Source organism: Astatotilapia calliptera, chromosome 16, assembly GCF_964374335.1.
Source record: "Astatotilapia calliptera chromosome 16, fAstCal68.1, whole genome shotgun sequence".
Taxonomy (NCBI): Eukaryota; Metazoa; Chordata; class Actinopteri; order Cichliformes; family Cichlidae; genus Astatotilapia; species Astatotilapia calliptera.
This window is the reverse complement of record NC_137437.1, coordinates 35,293,177-35,312,280: the sequence shown is the minus strand read 5'-3', so window position 1 is coordinate 35,312,280 and position 19,104 is coordinate 35,293,177. Positions and strand designations below refer to the sequence as shown.

The following is a 19,104-nucleotide window of genomic DNA, read 5'->3' as shown; positions in this document are numbered from 1 at the left end:
TCAGCTTTCCTTTTTCTTCATTGCAACAGTGCTGAATCCTGCAGCAGAGAGCAGGGCAGCTGGAGCCATGCACGATCATGAAATCATAATATAATCCATATTTTGAGGCTTTGGGTTATGTGGCTTGAACCAATCTGTGTCTGATGATTAACAACTTGCCAATAAGGTTGCGTGGTTCGTCCAATTCACCTGCAAAGAGTTGTTGCTTGAAACTCCTCTGTGTGTCAGAGTGAAGCAGTTTAACTACACGTTTAATCCCGGAGATGTGATGGTGTAAGAAAAAGAAGTTTCACCAGCACGTCTCTGTTTCTCCACATGTTAGAGAAATGCTGCTGCAATACATGAAGGAACTGTGAGCACAATGGCATTATAGGGTTACACGAGTTTCTGAGACCTCTGTCTCTTCAACATGATCAGTACTTGACATAGTTTCAAAATGTTATGGACAAAACTCTTTTTTTGTTTTATAAAATTAACACTGTTGTTAATAAAAAGTTGCCAAAAACACTCAAATCAAATGTGATACAAGAAATGTATAATAAAAAGACATCAAAAACAACATGATACAGCAAAAATAAATAAATGGGGATTCATAAACATCTCAGTTCCAAAGAATCTGAATTTTCAAGCAGCTTATTTCTTTGACTGTCCGCTGATTGTAAAGCAGGAAGTTTCTCTTAATGTACAAAGATCACCATTAAAAAACTGTGGACCCATTTATTGAATAGTTGTTTATCTATTATTTAATTACTCTGGCGTACGGTCTTTATCAGCAGGAAAAGCTGTAAAACAAGAGTCCAAAATTTTTGCCCCTCTGCACAATTTCCAGAGAGCTGGACTGGAATCTGTGCTGGTCTGATTCTGGCCCTCGGGCCTTATGTTTGGCACCCCTGCCGTAGAGAAACTACAGGAATTGCTGACAGCGTGCTAGTGACTTTGTTTCCTCCCCTCCTCGATGTGCTGCGTGCTTTCACGACGTTCATGTTTTAGTTGGTCTGTGGTTTCCAGAATGTGCACTGAATGATGCTTAAAGATGACTCAGTGGGTTGAAACACGAAGGGGTCCAGAGTAAGCTGTGGATGTGACGAGTCGTGTAAATTGATCCAAATCTGTGAAATCTGTGTAAAACTGCAAACATAAATCCCTGTTGTGTTCAAACTCGCAGTGATTTCATAAAAGTATGCTTTGAATGGCTCCTGCTAGAGTAAACATCAAAGTGGACCTTTGGGTGGCACGAGGAACGTTTCTGTTTAACAAGTCAAAAAGCCAAAAAACAGAAACATCTTTCTGAGTGAGGTGAAAGCTTCCCGTCGTGGTAAATACAATCCAGTATTCATGTCCCCCACCTCTTAAGCATGTATGCTTGACACAGTAGATGACAATATGAATACAAACCCTTCACAAGTGCACTCTGGATAGAAATCTGTGTGGCTGATTGGTCTGCATTTGGTTCCTGCAGCCTCGTTGTGCAGTTCTGCTTTTGTCATCTGCTCTTCGTCGAGCTCCACGGCCGTCTTCTCTTTGCTCTTCTCCTTTCCACAACAGGAAACATGCTTTTTTTTAGCAGCAGATGCTCCACACTCACACAGACACACAGTGACATTTAAATCAGTAAACAGTTAGCAACTGGTGACAGAGCACATTCAAAACAAAACAACTTTATTGAACAGTTTCCTCATTCTGATAATCCCTCATCCATCACCGCTGCAGTCTTTGCAGTCTGTTGTCTTTCTGTGTGTGTGTGTGTGTTACGTCTCACTGATATTGTCACCAATGTGACCTCACAGAGTCTCTACAGTAGATCCCCCATCTGTTACACCCTCAGAGACCTGTGTATGCACACACACTCGCACACATATACACACACAAGCTCCTTGGCAGCTTGGTGTCTCTGCAGGAGCTGCCATCATCCCAGTGGAGAGCAGCCGAGAAGGGTATCACGTCTCTTTCCTCTTTTTTTCTGGCTCTCTGTCTCATGTGACATCTCGCTGGTGTTTATTGAAGGTTTAGCAGCATCATCATCATTTTTCCTTTCGCCCACACTGCTGCGACTCGAACGCCTTTGCACACGAGTGTCACACATACTCGCACATGTCAGTTGTGTCAATCCAGTGGGGATCAGCGCGGTTACTCAAAGATACGGTCTTTATTCTGAGGTCGTACTCATTTGCAGACATGCGGGTAGTCTGCGCGGCCAGATGAAAGTGCACGTGCACTGAGCTTTGTGCACAGCCTCTGATGATGTCATTCACATCTCTCACACATTATTCATTCAAGCAGACCCCTACGTTTATTCCATGTCTGAAAACTAAAGCCTTTAAACCTGCATTCCGTCTTTTGGCCAGCAGGGGGCGACTCCTCTGACTGTGCATATAAGTTAACTTAAGTACCGGATTATAAGGCGCATTAATCGACACAAAACAGTCAGATAAGTCAAACTTTACTCAGCTCGTTCTTCTTGCTTCCTCCACTTGCGTACCATTGATTCATTAATGTTGAATTCTCTGCAGCTGCTCTGTTCCCATGTTGTTGCAGTATATTAATGACTAACCTCGTATTGTGGATGGATTATCTCCTGACTGAAGCTGGCTCCTGACTACGGCAGCCGTAATGCTCCAACCATCCATCAAGCCGTGCGGCTTCGTAGCTTAGCAAAGTCGGACTAAAACATTTTTGACAGATTTTTGAGCGCCATGTAGCACATAAAATCGGTTCGAGGTCAGTGAGCACAACCAGGATTCATACATAAGGTCACCGGATTATAAGGCAAACTGTTGATTTTTGAGAAAATAAAAGGATTTTAGTGCGGTAAATACGGTATATGAGAAAATACCCTTCGGCTCACGCGCGCTCTGACATTTAGTAAAAACGTTCCTCGTGAGTTCAGCGTCACAATCGGTGGTTACAAGTTTTATTGTAAACAGTTTCAGTGTCATCGTTTCTTTGTGTCCTGTTACCCCCGTGTGCCTACCTTTAAATATTTGTAGGTAAATATAGTTACATTACACTCTGATATGCTCTCCGGCCTGTGTCAGCAGGGATCAGCACATTCCCTACTTCCAGTCAGAGGTGCTCAGTGCAGCCTGACATGTAAAGCATTTTCTTTAACGTGTGTGGAAAACGGCAGCTGCCACTCTGCTGTCGGCCGTTGCCAAAAAGCAATTCTGTGTTCATGTGGGGATCCTCGGCACGTGAACAGAAGGCTGCCCGGCTCGCACCGCGGACCCGTAATGTAACACGATGGCCCGTGACCACTTGTAAGCTTGGAAAACAAACCCTGTGCCGCCAACACCTGCTGTGGATTTCACATCACCTACATGCCTGCTTGCCCTGCATGTGCAGACCTTTAATTGGGAAATCCGTATTAGCAGCATTACTTTACTTGTTGAACGGCAGCGACGGGCAGATATGAGCCAGAGTACACTGCCCGATTCCAACCAGCCTCTCTGCAGAGATTTGTTCTGTATATTAAATGTGTCGTGGACGTCAAGCGGTTTCCTTTCTTTCACACAGACATGTTAACCTCCACAGCTTCCTCTTTGTTGTCACTCCTCATCATCTTCCTGTTGCTGTACGATTGTAAATGCTCCTTTGTCTCACTAAGACGGGGCTGTGGGGGTTTGCGCTGCTGCTCTTACTCCAACCATTAGGGAAGAATAGGGTGTGGGGGGGTTGGACAACAGGAGCCCATCCTGAGTGGTCAGTGATGGGACAGCTATTTTCATAAGTCAGAAGCACGGCCCCTACTGTCAGGTGTGGTCCCTGGGAGTACTTACCTCAGCTGTTTGTGTGTATGCATGCTTGTGTAATCACAACGCCACGTTTAAGTACACGGCCACTGTTGTAAAATGGATCCTTGGGCAGTGATTCACACGGCATGGGGCTGTCCACACACGCTCACAGAGCCTCAGCATGGCTGGGTGGAAGGGCATCTGTGCACCATTCTCATTAAAAGACCACGTCGCTGAAAGCAGGTGTCCTCGCAAACACGCACCCAGACAGAGGAACGGCACAATTTATAGTGCCGAGTGTGAAAGCAGATCAAACACAGCCGATAACCAAAATTACGATCGCCGCTCGTCTTACCTCGCGCTCCTGATAGTGTTTTAATCTTTGTGCGGCTCTGGCTAACAGCTCATCTGTCCTTCAGAGGTGAAGCAGCGCACTGTTCACACTCGTTTTCACATAATGCGTCTCTCCATCATTCCCTCTGTCATGTTTTCCCGGCTCAGTTTAATAAAAAACGCACACACAAACACACCAACGAAGCTGTCTTTTTAATAGCTTGTCCTCTTGTTGATCCATCGTCGTGGCAACCCATTTAAACGTTGAATGACCAGCACGAGGAGCGAGCTATGCAAACAGCTTTTCCTGTAAGTGGATGGATTTGATACAGTTTAAGGAGCAAAGACCTTTGCGTGGCTACAAACGTCAAACGGACCCACAGACTCGCAGTAGTGTTTATTATTGTAGTGCATGTGAATGTAGCCGCCGCTCGTAGTGACGAAGGTGAAATAATAGAAATGTTCGATTAAATTTTGGTGATTTTGTTTTCCTTTTCTTTTTTTTTATCTCACTACCTGTTAAATCCTCCGTGCTCCGAGGATGCGCTTGCTCCTTATTTTATGGGAAATCGAATTCCTCACCCAGAAACCACCTTTACATACATTTGCATATTTTTGTCAGGTTCCATAAAACGTCTCGCACCGTTGTGGGTGGTCCTGGTCTCCCCACCCTATCTGAGAAATGCTGCAGTATAGCATCCATCCTCTGCTCTAAATTCATTTTGCTCTGTTCTGTGCCGAGCGTGAGAAATCACAAATAACAAAAAGGACGCGGCGAAATCAGCCGAATAAAAACATTTTAGCTGCGGCGGAAAAACTGAAAAGTTGCCAAACCACGAGCATTGCTTTGGATGGACTTTTCCAGCCTAATGAATCCTCACTGTAATTATGTGCTGAAAGTAGCTAACATTCCTCTTCTGGGTGTTTTGAAGTTCTTTCCAAGGTCGGAAAGCTTCCTATCAGGTCTGGACAGTCAGTCTGATGGGGAAGTTTTTCCAGCAGGGAAAACAGTTTTCTGCAGAGCAGAGGACTTTTTGTCGGCTTAACGCTGTTAAACCTACAATCCCCACAGACAAACAGTGTCTAAAGCTGACACTGCTGACCCAAACAAACACACACAGAGGCAGACTCAGGCTGACTTAATGCATGTGTGTGCAGAGCCACATACACACAGACATGGACTCACTCACAGATATATAGTGTAAACAGACAAATCAATGCAGTAATTTATGTGAAAGTATAGACAGTCATGGAGAGAGACGACACAAAGCTGCAGCCACTGAAACTTTCATGCAACAGGAAACACGCACACACACACAGTGTCATTAAAAAGTGTCCCTGCATCAGATACGATTCGAATAAACCAGGCCTGGACTCTGTGTGTCTGTTAGCTAAATGCTAATGCATACGTACTGTGGTATTTTCTGCAGATTGTGCTAAATGTTCTGCTGTAGGTGAGATGTCACACGCACAGATATGTATGAAGATGTACCGTCTCTGTCCTCAGTGCAGAAAGCTGCTAAAGTCTGCTCCAGTGACATCTGTGCTCATTAGCATATTTATGATGTCATCACGCTGCAGGATTTTACGACCTTTTATTGTCTGATAGGGTCACAAGTTAAAGATGACTGCACCTGAAATGATCGATCAAAAAGCAGCCGAATGAGTTTCCAGTTTTCTGGGTTTGTTGTTCGGTCCTTTTTGGAAGACGTTGGTGTAAACGAGTCTAAAATGAATAACGATGAAGAGAATTTGTGCAACATGAATCTGTAAACGCCGTGCTTGGATAAAATGTGTGTTTTTAGCTTTGGAAATTAGGTGTGTAGTTCTTCCCGGCGATTTACTCCAGCTGTGAGGTTTGTTCATGCAGATCTGTCTGTTTTCTTGACCTGTAGGAGCAGATGAGATTTTACAAATGTGGATTTAGCTGTGGGCTGTTTCACTGTGGCATCGCTGATTATGGGAGGACGATTTCTCGCTTCCTGCGTGAAGAAATGTTTGCATGTTGACATATAGCACAGGTTGCTTTAGCCACCATGATTAGTGAGAACAAGTGATCAGATATCAGCTGAACTGCTGTAATATTGAAAACTTGTGACATTTATCAGCTGTTTAACTTGAACCTAGACCTACGTGCACTTATTCAAAGAACAGTCATCCTCCTGTTTTCTCTCAATCGATGACGATGATGATGCTGGGGATGATGGTGGATCTTCCGTGCGTAAACATGACATGTTTGTGTTGTGTTGTCGGTTATATGTGCAGGTGTGTGATGAACAGAGATGGGCAGTAACGCGTTACTGTAATCTGATTACTTTTTTCAGGTAACGAGTAAAGTAAGGGATTACTATTGCAAAAATGGTAATTAGATTACTGTTACTTTCCCGTAGGAACGCTGCGTTACTGCGTTACTAAAACCGTGATTTTTTTGCCAGAGTGTCTCATGACAGTGACGTAAGCGAGTGCGACGTTCGTGACAACAGCTGTGTGCAGATCAACAATGGATCACATATCGAGTGCAGAGAGAGTATGAGCGTGCAGCGTTTAAAGCGTGGAAGTACTGACCTTACTTTGAGTTTGATTCCATAAAAAGTGACAAAAACATTAGTGTCCGCTGTGCGTGGGAAGAAAACTTCTTTTTACAGCGAAAAACCCCTAAACTTCCAACAAGCACCGAGTAGCTACGACGTAATGGGAAACTCACAGAGAAACTCACGGATTCTTCCACTGACCGCGGCACACCTGCACCAGGGTAAACCTCCGCCTGCCCCACTCCTGCTTTACAGGTGAAAATAGAGCAACAGGACCGCTGAGTCTTTGACTTTATTTATTTTCTGCTGTGTTTTACTTGCATCTATTTGAAAGAGTGAGTGAAAACACAAAAAATATTTTATTTTATGTGCTGGAATGTGCAGAAAATAGGTTTACATGTTAAACTAATTTCTTCCAGTCAGAGAATGTTGCATATAATTAAATGTTTGCTTGATGCATAAAGTTAAAAGATTAAAACTAATAAAACAAGTTTAAAAAAGAGACTTTTCCATTTGATTACATTTTGTATGATGGATTATGTAGAAAAAGTAGAATTGGGCTGAAAGATCTATCACTTTATCACCTATTCAGGTTGTAAATCGTGTTTTTAAAAAGTAACTAAGTAATTAATTAATTAATTACTTTTGAAAATAAGTAATCAGTAAAGTAACGGGATTACTTTTTTGGGGGAGTAATCGGTAATTAGTTACTGATTACTTTTTTCAAGTAACTTGACCAACACTGGTGATGAACTGTAGCTTTGCAGGTGTAATTGATTATGAATGTCACTGAGCTGTTGTCAGTAAGTCGGACCACCGTCCATCCCTGACATCAGCTCAGCTGTGTTTGTTGAAACTCTGGAAAAATAAAAAACTACTGTTTACCTGTTGTTCCTCTTAGGATCAAGTAAACAGTATCATCCATACGCTGTGAAGCTCAGCTCGCTCTCTCCCGCTGAGCCATCACATAATTTTGACTGTCAGTATCTGCTCGCTGTCTTTGTTCACGGTCTTTGTGCCACTAAGTCTCCCTCACACTCAGTCATTACTGACACATCTCTCTCTCTTCATAATATGCAGTTTTTTTCCTTTTGCTTTCTGGCTTTATGATAGTCTTTATGCATATGGTCTGTCTTTGCTTCTTATTTCAGCCTCATTATATTCACTCTGCTCTTCCTGCTTTAGTCTCTCTGGCTTTCTGTGTTTGTCGTCTTCTCCAATTACCTCGTGAAAATGCGCAGGTCATTTTATTGATATTGCAGACTTGAGAGCAAAAAAAAGGTGGGTATATAAAAGCAGGCGGTCCAAATGGCTTCTTTCTTTTAAACTTTTATACTCTGACTACATTTTTTTTTTATTTGGGGAGAAATTTAGTTCAAAAGCACCTGGTAGTTTCTCTCAAGTGGAAAAGCTTTTAGTTTAGCTTTTGAAGACTGTTCAAGCTCAATGAGCTAACCCTCTCCCTCCTGCCTTCACCCCGTTCCCAACCCTTTCCCTTCATCATCCCCATCTCGCCTCTTCTGCCTCCATTACTCTCTGCCGCTTCCAGAGGGACGAGGTGTCCCGCGTGCCGAGCGTGGTCTCAGAGAATGGAAAGGAGCAGCTCATGTTTGAGGTGCCCCTCAACGACACCGGCTCGGCGGGGCTCGGCGTCAGCCTCAAAGGGAACAAGTCCAGGGAGACGGGAGAGGATCTGGGAATCTTCATCAAATCCATCATACACGGAGGAGCTGCCTACAAGGTGACGCAGTATTCCCATACATGCATACACTCATGTAAATCACTTTATCCGTACAGTGCGATGTTTTCTTTGCTCCAATCACAGTGTAAATGAACAGAAAAGGAGCCTCATCCCACGTGGACATCTTTGCACACAAGACTCTCATCTGAGGCCTGGTTGTGATCCTGCTCCGCTAATCTTTGACCTCTTCTTCTCTGTTTGACCGGCGCATGCACACACACCCTCGCACCGGGCGCAGCTGTTAGTGTTTGTGCACAAACAGGCAGGAATAGATGGAAAGGGCCTGCTGCAGAGGAATTGTAAATATCTTGCCGATGCAGTCGGGCAGACTGAGCTGACGGAGGTCTCAGTCGATGAGGTGGAGACTGCGTTAAGTCAGACAGCCTTGAGAATGTGTGTGTGCAGGGTTTAAGTCATTTTGGCTGGTTTAACCTCACAGACGCACTCAGTGAAGGCCACAGGTGTGTGTGAGCGAGCGTCTGTGTGAGCTCTCCATCATAGCTCAGTGATTTCCTGCCAGCGCTGAAAAGAGAGAATGTCAGACCGCACAGCGTAAATAAACGATATTCAACATGTAGCTGTCATTAACTCACAGGCGCGTGTGTTCGTGCATGTCGACAGAGTTCATGCAAAGACATATCTGCAATGCAAACTGCAGAAAACGCACACATCAGCAAACCGCTCTGTGCTTTACAGGATGGACGCCTGCATGTCAATGACCAGCTGGTGGCTGTAAATGGAGAGTCTCTACTGGGACGCCCCAATCACATGGCCATGGAGACGCTGCGGCGCTCCATGTCACAGGAGGGCAACGTCAGAGGGACCATCCAGCTGGTGGTGCTGAGAGCTTTAAAGGTACAGGTTTTGCCATGTGTGTCGTTTTATATAATAGATAGATGAGCTAAACTAATGAGCCAGTGAGCAGTTAGTCATGTGAAAAACAATTATCAACAAGTCTTTTAATATTATTTTTAAGTAAAAACATGAAAAATAAATAAATATATTTAGGCTTCAGTTGTAAGAGACCAGAAGATGTTACTGAGGCCTCACAAGGCTTTGGATATGGGCTTCTTCAGTGCTTCAACCTGCAGATTAACCAGGCTAAAGCAAATACACCTGCAGTAAAGCCTTTATAGAAGGAACGATGTCTGCTTGACGGCAATAATGAATTCTTTCAGACAGTATTGTATATCCCTAAGTTTGTGCTGGTTTAAATATGTTTGATCATTAGTAAAGAATTATTGTATTTGTGACCAGCAGCTGTATTTATTAGGATAGGGAGGGATTAAATTGTTCTGTGCTGCTGTAACACCATGTGTAATGTTACAGAGAGCTGCCGTTGTGAAACCTGGGGGTAAAAGGACACTCTCGGGTGGGTGTGAAGCTTTACATGGATGAACAAACTTAAACATATAACTGAAATGTAGAGAACAGACACTGAAAAGCAGACGTTTTAGGAGTTTACTGGTCTGGAGCATCCAGGTGTGTTAACGCCACAGTTCTCCTGGATGTCCCAGCAGATTCATCCCAAGAGTCTTCAGGCCTCACGTAGCAAGTTACACACTTAACGTATAATTAGAGAAAAAACTAAACCAGTACAGCTTCGATCCGGTTTTATTTATGTAGCACCGAATCACAACAACAACAGTTGCACCAAGGGGCTCAAACAGCACCTCAGACACCTCATGCTGTCAGCACGGTGGTGGAGGGGGGTGATCTGGACACCACGGCGCCATCGAGTCGTCCTCTGTATACCACAGTGTTCTGGAGGCAAACGTGAGGCCTCGTGTCTGACATCTAAAGCTTGGCCCAAACTAGTTTCCACCGTGCTGACAGCATGAGGTGTCCGATGTGCCGCTTGAGCCCCCTGAGACAACTTTGAGACTGCAGACCTCAATGCAATGAAACGCTGTAGCACGATGCAACATTTCCTCCACAGTCACGCGAGAGACGACAAAATCCCACAGAAAACTGTGACTTCGAGCTGTTGCAGCTAAAGGTGATGCTACAGGCGACTGAATCTTTGGGTCTACTTCATTTTTCACATGACTGCATATAAATGTCTGGGTAATATATTTATCTTGTGTGTTATCTCTGCCTTCCACCACGTTTCAAAGCCCCTGCATTCCTCACACTGTGTCTTCTCTGCTTTCAGAGGCAGCAGCAAAAGAGCGTTTGTGTGTGTGTGACAGAGCGTTCTTGACTCAGCTGTATCTCCTTTCTTTATAAGAGAAAGAGACGCTTTTCATCTCGCCTGCTTTTCAGCCCGTGCCTTTTCCGCGGCTCTGTAGTCCGTCTGTAGAAATCCTTGCACGCACAAAGCCAGGGTTGTGGGCTCAAGTGTGGATGACCCTTCGGATGACCTGCTGGTTATTGAAAAAGCTATATACGCTGTGCAGTGTGCTCACATACAGGCACCCCAAACACACACTCAGAGACACGAATTAACACATAGAGACGCCGTTCAGAGAAGGTGTGTGTATTTAGAGCCACAGATGCAGTTTAAATGAATAAACTGGACTTATATCAGTTAACAGCCTTGTTAAGGTGGGATTTAGTGCATTAGTTGGATAAACTGGAAGCTGGTTTCATGCATGCATGTAGCCGTGTGATTGGGCTTAGGCCATCCTCCCTGTCAATCACCTGATGAGGAAAGTAGTGAGATGCATCAAAGATAGATAGATAGATAAGAGACTGTACCTTAAAAGCTTTTTCTGGACTCAACATTGATGCTTTTCAGTGTTAGAAAAGTGCAGCACTATATCTTCCCCTCCCTGAATCGTGTAATTTTCTCTCCCTCAGTTCTTCTGGCTGTGTTTGTCTCTCTCTAATCTCTCACTTCTGCTGCTCGTCTAATACAGGACCCATCCAAACAGCTTCTGCCTGCATCGCTATGGTTCTGCAGGTTCAGCGGGAACGTTGTTCTCGACCATCGGTCCTTCTGATGTCCCAAAAAAACAAGAAGCAGGTTTTAAACATCCACCCCGTTGATTCTTGCTGTTGGTGCTCATCATGCAGAATAACAGCAACGCCAAAAACCTGCAACTCAATGCAGTGAATGTCACCTGATTTTCAGTCCTTTGATTTTCCCGTTTGGCTCAAATGCTGTTTGTAGAGCAGCGCTCCTCCCATCCTTGGAAAGTCTTTCTTAGAAAAAACAACCACGAGCACAGAAAATGAGGCCGTGGTGTAAGTGCCGTGTGACTGTGAGCCATGTTTTTCTACTTTAGCAGAGTGAACAAAGTCGGTTTCTAATGGTTTCATATTCAGAGAGGTGGACGACGTCTTGTTACTGATGATTATTGGAGTTAATGATGAAAATAAACAGAGAACGCAGACATAGGGTGATGCATGTTTGTGTATCTCCAGCATTCAGGAGAAATCTGATTGCACTGTAATACTAACTAATGGGAAGCATGCTGGGGGGAGCCAGGAAGGGGGCCTGCTGGATGCATAGGCTGGATTGGAGTTGGAAGGAGGCTGGGCCGGGTGTGGGGTCAAGAGTAGGACAACAAGGAGGATTTATTGCACACAGGGCGTTGTTATGTCTCCTTTGTTGTTTGAGAGCGGGGATTATCCAACGCAGAGGGGGCAAATACAGCAAAGAAACAGAGTACACTGAATCTCAAAGCAGCAGCAGCATACATATGCATGCATGTTAATGAATCCAGAGAGTTTTCTGCACCCAAACACAAATGACAAATAAATGCAAATTCAATTCCTAAAGAAATAATACATGCACAACGAGACACATCGACAGTATAATCAATGCTTTGTTTGATAGCGCAGGGCCCTCAGAGGGCCGTTCTCTGAGGGGAGAGGTGTGACAGTGTCATCCCACCATCATGCGCCGCTGGAGACCCGACCGCCCCGCAGTCCTTCCTGTTACACTTCGCTGTCCCCTTCAAGTCTGCTGCATAGTTGGTGCATTGTAATGTTCTGCACACACATCCACACGGACCCTCGCGCTCACCATGTGATGATGAAATTTACGTCACCGGGACTCGAGCGGACTCGCGGCGGCAGAGCGTATAATCGAGGTTTCAGTGCCACACACTGAAAGAGGAAGCAGTGCTGAAGGTGCTTCTAACCCTGTGGGGGCATGGGAAATGCAGTCCCCTCCGTCACCTTGACCCTGTACTGTCTCTCGAGTGTCTCCCTCGGATTCGCTTCACTCGGCGTCTTATTGTGTTTGAAAACCTCTCAGACACTACTGCTCGTCTCTCCGTTTAAATGCAGTCCACATGCAAAACAAGTAGAATCCAGCACGTCACCCAGACTTCATCCAACAAAGTATGATTCACATCTCCTTTTTGTTTTATTTTGAAAGTGTTGAGCGGTCTTTGTTCCCGTTTCAGGATCAACACGGTGGATCCCCCAGTCGCTCATTTGACAGCTCCTCTGGCCTCTCTGCACCGATGAGCCCGATGAACGGTCGCCTGACCGTACACCTCCCTCTGGTGACCAACGCCATTTATGCATCTAACGGTGAGTTTAGCATGTTATATAACTGCCCTTCAATCATGTGGCGCTGACCTTGTTGCTGCTGCGAGCACCAAACGTGGTAGCATCGACAACAATGCAGACGATTCATCTGTGGATCTGAGTGCTGCCACCCACTTCTGAAAGCTGTTTGTTTGTCCTTGTCTGTTGTCCTAAAGTTTGATATGAGAGCGGTTGTTTTGTGAGGCTTTGGGCCGCTGGGTCGTTTAAATGCAGAGACCTCAACAGGAAAAAATCAGAACTCTGCCATGTTGTTGTGGTGAGTTGGACCCAAAAGTAGACTTCTGAAGCAAACTGGATAAACAAAAGAGGAACCTTCATTCTGGAGGAAGGCCTGACAAACTGAACGGGATCACAAACACACAATCTGACAGCGAACAAAGGGAGACCGCGACTGTGTATACACGGGAGGGCGACTGTGGAAACACCTGAAACTAATCAAACAGGAAACAACACAGAGGAAGTGATGCTATATACAACACACGAGACAGGAGACTATCAAAATAAAACAGGAAATAAGTAAAAGATGAAAACACCTTTCACAGACATAGATTTCCAAATGAAAACTTCACTCACTGATCACTGAGCATCAGTCCAGCTCTTTGTCTCCTCAGCCCAGGTGAGACGCTCCTGATGCTGTCTCAGGTTCAGGAGCTCCTAGCTTCTTCTCCAAAGACGTCTCCACATGGTGACACCGGCCTCAGCTTCAGTTCCATTTTATTAAAATAAACTGAAATCACAACATGCCTCGTTCAGCCATTCACATAGACACTTTGTATCTAACATGCACGTTCTGAAGAACGCATCAAAGGGCCTTAAGCCAAGTCCTCACCTACAGGAAGGGATTTCAAACTAAAGGTCTATTTGGTGACCTCAGGAGTGTAACATTACAGGAACATGCTTGTTCATGTCCCCTCAGGGATAGCTCAGTAGGTAGAGTGGTGGCCCCATGATCGGAAGGTCGGAGGTTCGACTCCACTGAACGGCTACCCTGAGGTACCCCTGAGCAAGGTACCGCTCCCCGGGCGCTGCACTGGTGGCTGCCCGCTGCTTCACTGGGTGAATGGGTTAAATGCAGAGGAACTACCCAGATAGCAAGGAGACATTGAACAGATGTTGATTTTCCATCTGAACCATCAGAATCGTCAGGATTGAAATGTCAACACAAAACCAATGTTGAAACAACATTGAAATACTGATGAAACCTGACACTGACATTGAAATAACATTGATTCACTGTTGTTCTGTCATCGTTGATTGTTGATCTATTTATAGTTGACAAGGTGACAACAATCACGTTGAAAAACCATCGATTTATGGTTGAGCGGGAAATTAAAGCTGCTACCACTTGGACTATTCCGCAGCACCCCTCTCAGTGGTACATCCCTCCAGGTAACCATTGTCTTGTACAGTAGAGCGGGACATTAGATTTACTCTCAGCGGAATTGACCGGAGAAGGCATCAGTTCATGCACTGCACTGGCCTGCACCACGATTAGTATAAGGTAAGAATGAATGACTTTTGTTCTATTCGTTATTTCCACGGTTGCATTTGAATAACAGTAAAAAAAAAAAAAAAAAACTTGTTAATGTAAAGTTTCGGATAAAATGTGGGAGCCCGAAATTGTGTCTACTTTCATCTTACAATCTGGCAACAAATAAATTGCACTGCAAACAAAGTCTATCAACAAAGAAAACATTTCGTTTCATACTTTTCCATTATATTCCCTTATAAAGCTAGCTTTAACGCTTCAAGGGTTCCTTTGTTCTTGCCGTCGCCTCGGCGCTTGACCCAGACTTTCGCTCTGTAGTTGCTTTTTAGCATAGTACTACAAAAAATTGTAAATCTGTGATTGATAAACGTAAAGGTAACTGTATAAATGTGTTCAATGACTTTGTTACTTTTAATGATTGGAGAGCACCCGCTTCGATTCGCACTCAATTCAAACTTTACGCTGCACGCTCACCTAACTTGCGTTTGCACCTTTTGTCCGCACATAAACTGCGTTTAGCATTTACGTGTGGACGAGGAAGACGGAGAAAACGCAGCGTCAAAGGTGTGCGCCTATTTTGACGCCACACTGTGCGCCAAGTTTTTGTCTCGGTGCCATGAATTCCTACAATGGCAGACTTAGACAAAATACTGTTAATTTTATTATCTTCAGTGTTTAAATGCTTACATATACGGGTTTGCTTGTAATTGTTGCCTATATACATTTTAAGCTATTATTTATTATTTAGTTCAATCAATAGATCAGGTTTTGTAGTGACTATGAAATATATTGTAATTATCTGTTTCCTGTTTATCCTAGACAGGGCAAAAAAGGACTCCAAATTTAAAAAAAGATAAAAATGAAAGACTGGTGCATTGTGCAGTTTAGCACTGGTGGTACAGAAATAGTCCCTAGATCATGGATAAATGGGGAGAAATTGTCATGGCCTCCATATCCTCCGTGAGACACATTCAGGATCCACGACGCAGTAAAGAGGAGAGTTCATCCTGGTGCAACATGGCTCACCTGTGCACCAGTCCGACTTCTAATAAGCCATGGTGGGTATCATCTGGATTGGTATTGTATAAATGTAACAATAACAAGTTTTTCGTGTCCTAATTTATGTCTGGCCATACATTGTGTTTGTACTTCCAGACACATTTCACGAAGCAGAACGCAGTCTTCAGAAATATCTAAGTGAACACTGTGATACGTCTGACCTTCAGTCCGAAGCTGAAACTCAGACCAGTCATAAAAGAAAGCACAAGTAAAACTTTTTTTATTTCACAAACATATCTTTGATTGCTAAGAATTTATGATCTTGTCTTTTATACATATCTGTGGTGCTTGCATACTGCAATATCACCACATAATATAGTCCAAAAAGTGGAAGCTTGTAAACTTTTTATAAATGCAAAGCCGTGTACATTTGTGCACTTCAAAAATTCCTTGTATACTGTACCTTCTTGCACATCTCCGTTTCCTGTGTGTGTTGTTATAAATCAAACTGTAACTTTAGGAAAAAATATTCCAAAAGCACATTTGTAATTACTTATGACCGTTTTCAACTTTTTTTCTTTAGACCAAATCCCCTGTACACATATAGTGACTCAGAGGATGAGCAGCCCACAAAAAAAATGGTTTCCCCAGGCCCCTCGAGTGAAAATACCAGGTAATAAAATACTGTCTAGTGTCTTTGTACATGTCTGTGTGTGACACAAGGAAACGTTTGACAAGTTGTCTGTATTCTTAAATACTTAAAAAAAAATTTCTTTTTCTGTCAGACCTGACGAGAGCTGTTAACGAACTCCATGAGGAGGTCAGAGCCATCCGCAATACCGGCTGCAATGAATCGGTAGATGCTGGGGTACTGCCTCTGGATTTGCCCTTGCACAACATTGAGGAGCTAAACAATGCAGAGCCAGCTCTTCAATCACAAGAGGCAAATAAGGCAAAGGTAAGTATATAAAGGTTATGTACACTTTGTAACTATAAAGTGTAATAGCTGTCAGATGTGATTTAAATACATAACAACGGCCTGTTGGTTAAACACACAAGCACTTGCATACACATTTAAGACATGAGACACGCTAATTCCATCTCTTAAAATGTGTCTATAGGTGAGACGCTTTGCCTTGATTGGAGCCTGACGCAGCAGTTAGGGGCAAACTCTATGTCCGAGTTAGTCTTTGCACAAGCAGTGCAGAAATGGCTCCGATACGCCCCAGATCGTTTGGGTGGTGCAGGACGCACATCATGCAAAAAATTACAAACTTCTGTGAATCATATAAACGTAAATCAGAAACTGTCTTTTAATAAAGTATTTAGCAAACGAAACATGCCTATTGACCCTTTTTTTGTTTATTTTTTTTCTCTGTTACATCACATGCAATGCTTTCTTATTTTAGGATATTAATATTGACATGATACATTGTGAGACATTTGGGGTTTTTTTATAAAGGGTGTCCAATTTAAGGAATAAGTACAATTATGTGTTTAGGTGGTTGAAGTATTGATGGAAACATGCAGTAGTTTAGTATTGGTTAAAATACCTATAAAGAAAGGTAGATTTCCAGTCATGATTTAACTGTTTTAATAAAAAGCAACTGTGCGAAAGAGGCGGAAAATCAACACCATAGCTCAACAGTGTTTCAATATCAGAATCTGACATTGTTTCAATGTCAGCAGTATTAGAAAATATAACGTTGAATCAACGTCAGGTTTCAACATTGATTCAACATCAAAACCTGACGTTGTTTCAACATTAAAAAAGGGTGCAAGAGTGACGTTAGGTCAACGTCACACTTCAACGTTGGTTCAATGACACAGCCTGATATTGACTCAACATTGTTTCAATGTTTCCTTGCTATCTGGGTATTTCCCTATGGGGACTAACACGCACACTTTACTTACTTTACTTACTTACTTACCTCTGAGTGAATGATACGCGCACGCATGTTTCACGTGTTCCAGACTTTATTCTTTTCTTTACTTTCGGTTTTCTTTTTACTGTAAAAGCTGCATCAAAGGTGGGCGTGTCATCTGCACCGAGTCCAGTAAAGAAGCGAATCTGCTTATTAATCACAAGAAATAAACAACGTCTCTGAGAGAAAACAAACATAAACAAAAACCATGATCTCGCCATCTCCAGTTGACTTAATTAGAGGGTATTCTGCTCCTGTTTTTCTCTTTTCTTCTTCCTCTCTCTCTGCTTCTTTTCACTCGCGTGTCCCTCGAGGTTGTTTTGTTTCTTACTGGAAGGTTCTGCCTGTGAGTGAGCGTTACAGAGCGCCTTCTATTATCGCCATTGTCCAGGTATTACAGATGTTATGGAGACAAAATCTGATGTACACTCGTGATGTAAATCAGAGTTTAAGCTGAAGACATATTTGATGGTATATTTGTCCTAATATAGAGAGTTCAAGGCGGCTGTGTGCACATTTGCATCGTCCTCAGTGTCTGAATGATATCAGTGCTTGTGTGTGTGTGTGTGTGTGTGTGTGTGTGTGTGTATTGGTTCAGGGATTTTTTTGGCCAGTATTAAACAGTGCTGTGTTTCTGTGTGTTTACACTGAGGCTGGCAAACAGCTCTGACCTTGAACACACTCTGCTGTTCAAATTCACCTCAGCTATCGTGTCATTTACATACACACATTAGTGTGTGTTGGCATACAGTAGCACATTCTCAGGCTGTGCGAGTTGTGTTGTGTGCTTTCACTGGTGTGGTGTGTGTGTGTGTGTGCGCTGGCCTGTGTTTTCACTGTTCTAATGAACTGTTTCACACACTGAATCCACAGTTTTTCTGGCACGCAGTCCAAATTAAAACACTGCACTGTTCTGTGTTTCAGAATAAATTCAGTGTGGTGATTCCTTACATACGCATCCATGCACGTCTCTTTCTCTTATCCATCATCTTCTTCTTTCAGTCTTCACTCACTCTTTGTTCTCTCTCTTATCTACTTAAGCTTAAATTCAGTACAGTTTCACATTATGCAGTCTTTCCAAATTTCCTCATGTTTATGTATTTAAATTGTTTTTGTGATGGACCACAAATGAAAGTGATGGTTTAAGAGCACCGTTTACAGATGAAGATCACTGCAGAAAGTAAAATGTTTTCTGGGCCTGAAGAAACTTAACACAGAAAAATAACCTTAATGATGTCATGCAAGACTTGAGTCAAGCTCTAATGTGGGATCCATCCCAGGTAGATGTAGCCACTGTGAGGTCAACATTATTCCACTGCATGTCTTTATCCCGTCTTCCTTCTCTCTCCAGCCGGTCGCAGCAGATGGCCCCGCCCCTCTCTGAGCCTGGTTCTGCTGGAGGTTTCTTCCTGTTAAAGGGAGTTTTTCCTTCCCACTGTCGCCAAAGTGCTTGCTCATAGGGGGTCATGTTAATGTTAGCAAACTGACACACAGATCTGCTGGTAACAGAAAGAAACAAACTTCTTTGATGGTCTGCATCATCACATCTGTCAGATAATCTATTAACATGCCCCAAACACAGTGCACAGCTGCAGCCGGGCAGACGAGGATCTGATATAATTACTGTTGTCCGTCAAAGCAACCGCGTCCCTGACTGCAGTAACCAGGTGGATGAATAACAAATCCAACCAAGAGTTTTATGAAGGGGGAATCCAGCTGAAGAGACTAAAGACTTTATTTTGCACCATGTTGTGTCTGTAAATGTGCTTTTTATGGCTGTGAAGTTTCTTTTACCTGTGAGTTAAACCGCCCTCGTGTGGCACCGCGAGGAGCTGCAGTCATAGTTTTG

The 19,104-nt window shown here is 43.5% G+C and overlaps 1 protein-coding gene and 1 long non-coding RNA gene across 9 annotated transcripts in view; both read left to right on the top strand.

Moving 5' to 3' along the window:
• LOC113007774 (partitioning defective 3 homolog B-like) overlaps positions 1-19,104 on the top strand; it is a 224,447-nt gene that overhangs the window by 97,184 nt on the left and 108,159 nt on the right. For all 8 annotated transcript variants that reach the window (XR_013902453.1, XM_026144697.2, XM_026144696.2 and 5 more), the window contains 3 exons: positions 8,145-8,336; positions 9,033-9,191; positions 12,695-12,824. Coding sequence is in view for 7 of the 8 variants with exons in the window: in XM_026144697.2 (XP_026000482.2) it covers positions 8,145-8,336; positions 9,033-9,191; positions 12,695-12,824 (481 nt within the window). In the remaining variant the exon portion in view is untranslated. The remainder of the gene's footprint in view (positions 1-8,144; positions 8,337-9,032; positions 9,192-12,694; positions 12,825-19,104) is intronic.
• LOC113033447 (uncharacterized) lies at positions 13,919-16,668 on the top strand. Its single transcript, XR_013902454.1, has 6 exons — positions 13,919-14,343; positions 15,151-15,389; positions 15,487-15,598; positions 15,914-16,003; positions 16,116-16,288; positions 16,452-16,668. It is a non-coding gene; the product is annotated as an uncharacterized LOC113033447 (long non-coding RNA).